The following is a 5211-nucleotide window of genomic DNA, read 5'->3' on the forward strand; positions in this document are numbered from 1 at the left end:
AAACCCGTAAGACCTTCGTTCATCTTCGGAACACAAATTAAGATATTTTTGATGGAATCTGAGAGCTGTCTGATCCTGCATAGACAGCAATACAACTGAAATGTTCCCAAGTCCAGAAACGTAGCAAGGAGATCTGTAAAATAATCCATGTGACATCAGGGGTTCAACCGTAATTATACGAAGCTACGAGAATACTTTTTGTGCGTCACGCCAGATCTGTTTCCTATGTTGTTGTAATTTGATCTGAACGGAAACAATGTATCCGCGTGGCACAGCTGACACAGAACAGCATACACTGTTTACGTCCAGCAGATACTCTCCAAAATAGCACCAGGGTGACGCGGAGGAGACGAATTGTTGAATAAAGTCGTTTTTTTTTGTTTTCGTGAACTAACCCTTTAAGGGGTGGTAATATTATAATAAGATCCCCTTTCTACATCATGGGGGGAGCGAAATCTGGCGCGCTCGTTTTTTCACAAGCTTGCAGAGAAAGGCTTACCAACAAAAATTACTGGGTTGTTCTTTTTCACATTTTCTGGATTGATAAATTCACCGGGGATCAGATTATAGCGCTTAAACACAGAAAAAGTCAGATTTTCATGATATGTCTCCTTTCATTTCAGTCTCAAGCGGAGCACACAGAGTGTCAGATTAAACTGAAGTTTGAGAAGCTTCATCAGTTTCTCAGAGATGAAGAAGAAATTACAATCACTGCACTGAGGGAGGAAAAGGAGCGGAAGAATCAGATGATGCAGGAGAAGTTTGAGGAGATCAACAGACACATCTCAGCTCTTTCACACACAATCAGAGACTTGGAGAAGATGATGAATGCCAATGAAGTCTTGTTTCTAAAGGTCCCAGTTCAGATAATTGATTCATTAATTGATCACTGCAGGTATTGGTTACTTGAGGAGATAAATTGTCTGTTTATTTTCCAGAACTTTCCAGATGCGATGGAAAGGTGAGTGATCTGTTCGTGTCCTTCGTGTCTATGGTTCTGAACACGTCACAAAGCCACTGCAGTTCTGACTCCTGAATGTTCTTCCAGAGTCCAGAGCTTACGGTCGGATCCACAGCTGGCTTCTGGAGCTTTGATTAATGTGGCACATTACCTGGGCAACCTGCCATTCAGAGCCTGGAAGAAGATGCAAGACGTTGTCCAAAACAGTGAGTCTTTAGAAACGTGATTCTCAGCATTTTTGACTCCCAAGGCCATTGTCCAAGATAATATTATAAGACCCCCCTATGTGAGCTGCAAAAATGTTCAAAAGTTTGGGAATGGTAAGAATTTTTTAATGTCTCTTATGCTCAACTAGACTGCATTTATTTGATCAAAAAATACAGTAAAAACAGTGATATTGTGAAATATTATTACAATTTAAAATAACTGTTTTCTATTTGAATATATTGTAAACTGTTTTTTATTCCTGTGATGCAAAGCTGAATTTTCAGCATCATTACTCCAGTCTTCAGTGTCACATGATCCTTCAGAAATCAGTATAATATGCTGTTTTGCTGCTCAAGAAACAATTCTTATTATCAATATTGAAAACAGTTGTGCTGCGTAATACTGTTGTGGAATTGTCCTAATGATTCTTTGATAAATCGAAAGTTCAGCGTTTGAAAGCTTAAAATATAAATCTTTTGTAGTATTATAAAATGTCTTTACTGTCACTTTTAGTTAATTTCCTTGCTGAATAAAGTATTAATTTCTTTAAAAAAAACTTTTGAACAGTGGTGTAATTTGCTGTAATGAAAGCTGCTTGTTATCAAACCAATGTTTTTTATTTACAGACACAATGGAGTGGCAATATATTAAAAGTAAATAATTAAAATACTTAAATCTTAAAATCACAGACATTTTAATAGCTAAATGCATTTCTGGGTTCACGCTTTTTATAACCAAATTAATTTACATGACATTTCCAGTCTTTTGTGACACTGTGACAAGTTTTTTTTTTTTTTTCTTTAATTCACAAATAAATTCTACCTGATAAGATAGTTTAGATCTTGACAACTACAAAAATTCAGATTCATTACTGAAATTTCCATTAACTTTCCATGTCTGGAAATCACACTTATACAGTATGTAGATTTTCCAAGACCAGGGGAACAAATTAAAGCTGTCATTTTAAAAAGCTTTTTTTTTTTTTTGTCGTTTTAAAGCTTGCTTTTAAATTATTTTAAGCTCCCTTGGAAGTGTGTGCTGAGGCCCTCTAGTAGTGGATCCTGGTTAAGAAACACTGATTTAAAAGATCTGTTCTGTCACACATATAATATAAATGACAAATGAGTGAATATTTAATTTAACTACACCAAAATAAACAAAAGAAAAAAATCTTTGTTATACGTCATACTTACAATTGCAGTTATGTGGCAGATTAGTTTATTGTTTTTGTCACTGGATGCAAATATAACATTTCTCAAGCACATATTCACTATGACAACACTGACAGAAATCATCTGATAGTGTTTCATCAATAGAGCGAGTGTTAATAATTGATCACTATATGAGCATCAGAATAACAGCAGCTGTTGATTGTGTCTCATCAGCTCCTGTGATTCTGGATCCGAACACGGCTCATCCAGATCTCCTCTTGTCTGATGATCTGACCAGTCTGACATGCAGCGCCAACAGTCAAGCTCTTCCTGACAATCCAGAGAGATTCGAGCAGCACTCCTGTGCTCTGGGTTCAGAGGGGTTTAACTCAGGGACACACTGCTGGGATGTGGACGTCAAAGAGAGCTCGTCCTGGAGCCTTGGAATAACTACGGCATCAAACCAGAGGAAGGGATATGATTTCTTTGACAGTGGTGTGTGGAGTGTGCAGCACAGACTGTTTGAAGAGTCTGGTTTTCCTGTCGTACAAAAGCTGGAGCGGGTGAGAGTTCAGATGGACTATGACAGAGGAACAGTGTCCTTCTCTGATCCTGTAACGAACACACTTCTGTACACATTCACAACTACCTTCACTGAGACCGTCTTTCCATTCTTTTATAGCTTTTCTCATCTGAGGATCTTATAGTTGAAGTGTTTGTTAAAGTTATTTATGTAGATTTGGAGGAATTTTTCAGGGCATATTTCAAGAACCATTTTATTTTCTTAGTATGAAGAACATTTTAATAATCTAAAGAAGCTTTTTCCACTATAAAGGCCCTTTTGTGCAGTGGAAATTTTTTTTTTCACAGCTCAGCTGTGATTGGGCCGCTGCAGGTGATCACGTGACTGAAATCACAGCACAGCTGAACATCATATTGCTTCTTGTGCAGTAAACAAGAAGCTGAAGGTATTACTATGTTTTCTTATCAGAATAATCCTCTCTAATACAAAATACAAATGCCTAAAGTTCAAATAATAAGGGTGTCTTAAACTTTTCACTTTAAGAAAAGATCACAAACAATTGAACCTTCAAAAATTGTTGGCTACATACAGGACAAGCATGAAATATTTATGAGCTCGATAAGAAGGGCTTCAGTTCAATAAGTATACTATTGAAGTATACAAAAAGAGTTTTGTTAACTAGATAACAGTTTTTCACTGACTTTCTAGCAATGTGTGTTTTTGCTTATGCTGACATTTAAATAAAGGTCACATTTCTATCAGTTGTTATGTTTATTGAGCAGGCTTGTATACCGCCGCAAAGCTGAGACTTAAAAAAACTGATGGCATTTCCGGTAAGAGAACATTACAGTTTTTTTCGATTGCTAAAACACTATAACCAGGCTTTTGAACTAAAATTTCAAAACCATAACGCCATTTATCAAAAAGCACAACTCTAAACACTACTCCCCTGTTTTGACACATGAGTCAGATTTGTTGAGCTGTCACTGCAGAACTCCCTTAATTTCTTATTGCGTACACCATGTGGTCATTTTGAAAGCACTATCCTTCAATACTGTGGCAAGTTCAAGCTCAAACCGGTGTGCAACGTTTTGCTACGGTTTCCGGTTTGAATGACTAGCCAATTTGACGCCCTATTTGAACTTAGCTTTATTGCATGGCAAAAAAAAAGGATCAGGCGGGTTAATGTGTGAACAAAAAACAGGTTTTAATTTGGAAGCATGAAACACTGGATGAATTCTCCTGTATACCGGAGGAAGTTTGAGGCGAACTGCCACTGGACTAAGGATCTTAGTGACAGTGAATGGGCCAATAAATTTTGGAGCAAGCTTATTACAAACGGTGCGGAGGGGAATGTTCTGAGTAGAAAGCCACACTTTTTGACCAACGACGTATTCGGGAGGCTTAGACCGGTGGCGATCAGCTTGGGCCTTAGTGCGCGCCTGCACCCGGAGGAGAGCCGACCTGGCCTTTCTCCAGGTGTGGCGGCACCTCTGGACAAAGGCGTGAGCGGAGGGGCCCGCGACTTCGGTTTCCAGGTTCTGAAAAATAGGTGGCTGGTAACCTAGATTACCTTCAAACGGAGAGAGGCCCGTGGACGATACTGGTAATGAGTTATGCGCATACTCAACCCATGAGAGCTGCTGGCTCCAGGAGGACGGATTCTGAGACACTAAACATCGCAACACCCGTTCCAAAACTTGGTTGGCCCGCTCTGTCTGACCATTGCTCTGGGGATGAAACCCAGAAGAAAGACTCACACTCGCTCCTAGCAATCGACAAAACTCTTTCCAGAATTTGGAAACAAACTGGGGTCCTCTGTCAGAGACCACGTCCATCGGGAGGCCATGAATGCGAAAAACATGGTCAATGACAGTAACCGCTGTCTCCCTGGCAGAAGGAATCTTAGGCAGGGGAATAAAATGGGCCGCGTTTGAGAACCGGTCCACCACAGTAAGAATCACCATGTGAGACCAGATGGCTGTAATTACGAATGAAACGTCGGTAAAAATTGGCAAAGCCCAGAAACCTCTGCAGGGCCTTGCGGGAATCTGGGGTTGGCCAATTAACCACAGCCTGAATTTTGTCGGAATCCATGCGCACCCACTCGGACGACACAATAAACCCCAAAAACGGAACCGACTGTGCATGAAAAACGCATTTCTCCGCCTTGATAAAAAGCCCATTCTCAAGCAGCCTCTGAAGCACTCGCCTGACGTGCTGAAAATGTTCCTGGAGAGACGAAGAAAAAATCAATATGTCATCCAGGTAAACATATATGAACTGGTCAACCATGTCTCTCAGCACATCATTGACAAGTGCCTGGAAGACCGCGGGGGCGTTGGACAGCCCGAACGGCATAACCAAAT

At 39.9% G+C, this 5211-nt stretch overlaps 1 protein-coding gene across 1 annotated transcript in view; it reads left to right on the forward strand.

Moving 5' to 3' along the window:
* Nucleotides 1-3340, forward strand: part of trim35-39 (tripartite motif containing 35-39) — an 11364-nt gene extending 8024 nt beyond the window's left edge. Inside the window, exons 2-5 of the mRNA XM_016497506.1 lie at nucleotides 624-854; nucleotides 939-961; nucleotides 1049-1167; nucleotides 2554-3340. Of these exons, the coding sequence (XP_016352992.1) occupies nucleotides 624-854; nucleotides 939-961; nucleotides 1049-1167; nucleotides 2554-3026 (846 nt within the window). The 3' untranslated portion in view covers nucleotides 3027-3340. The remainder of the gene's footprint in view (nucleotides 1-623; nucleotides 855-938; nucleotides 962-1048; nucleotides 1168-2553) is intronic.
* Nucleotides 3341-5211: the final 1871 nt, after the last annotated feature.

Source organism: Sinocyclocheilus anshuiensis, unplaced genomic scaffold (genome assembly GCF_001515605.1).
Source record: "Sinocyclocheilus anshuiensis isolate Anshui unplaced genomic scaffold, SAMN03320099.WGS_v1.1 scaffold130, whole genome shotgun sequence".
Taxonomy (NCBI): domain Eukaryota; kingdom Metazoa; phylum Chordata; class Actinopteri; order Cypriniformes; family Cyprinidae; genus Sinocyclocheilus; species Sinocyclocheilus anshuiensis.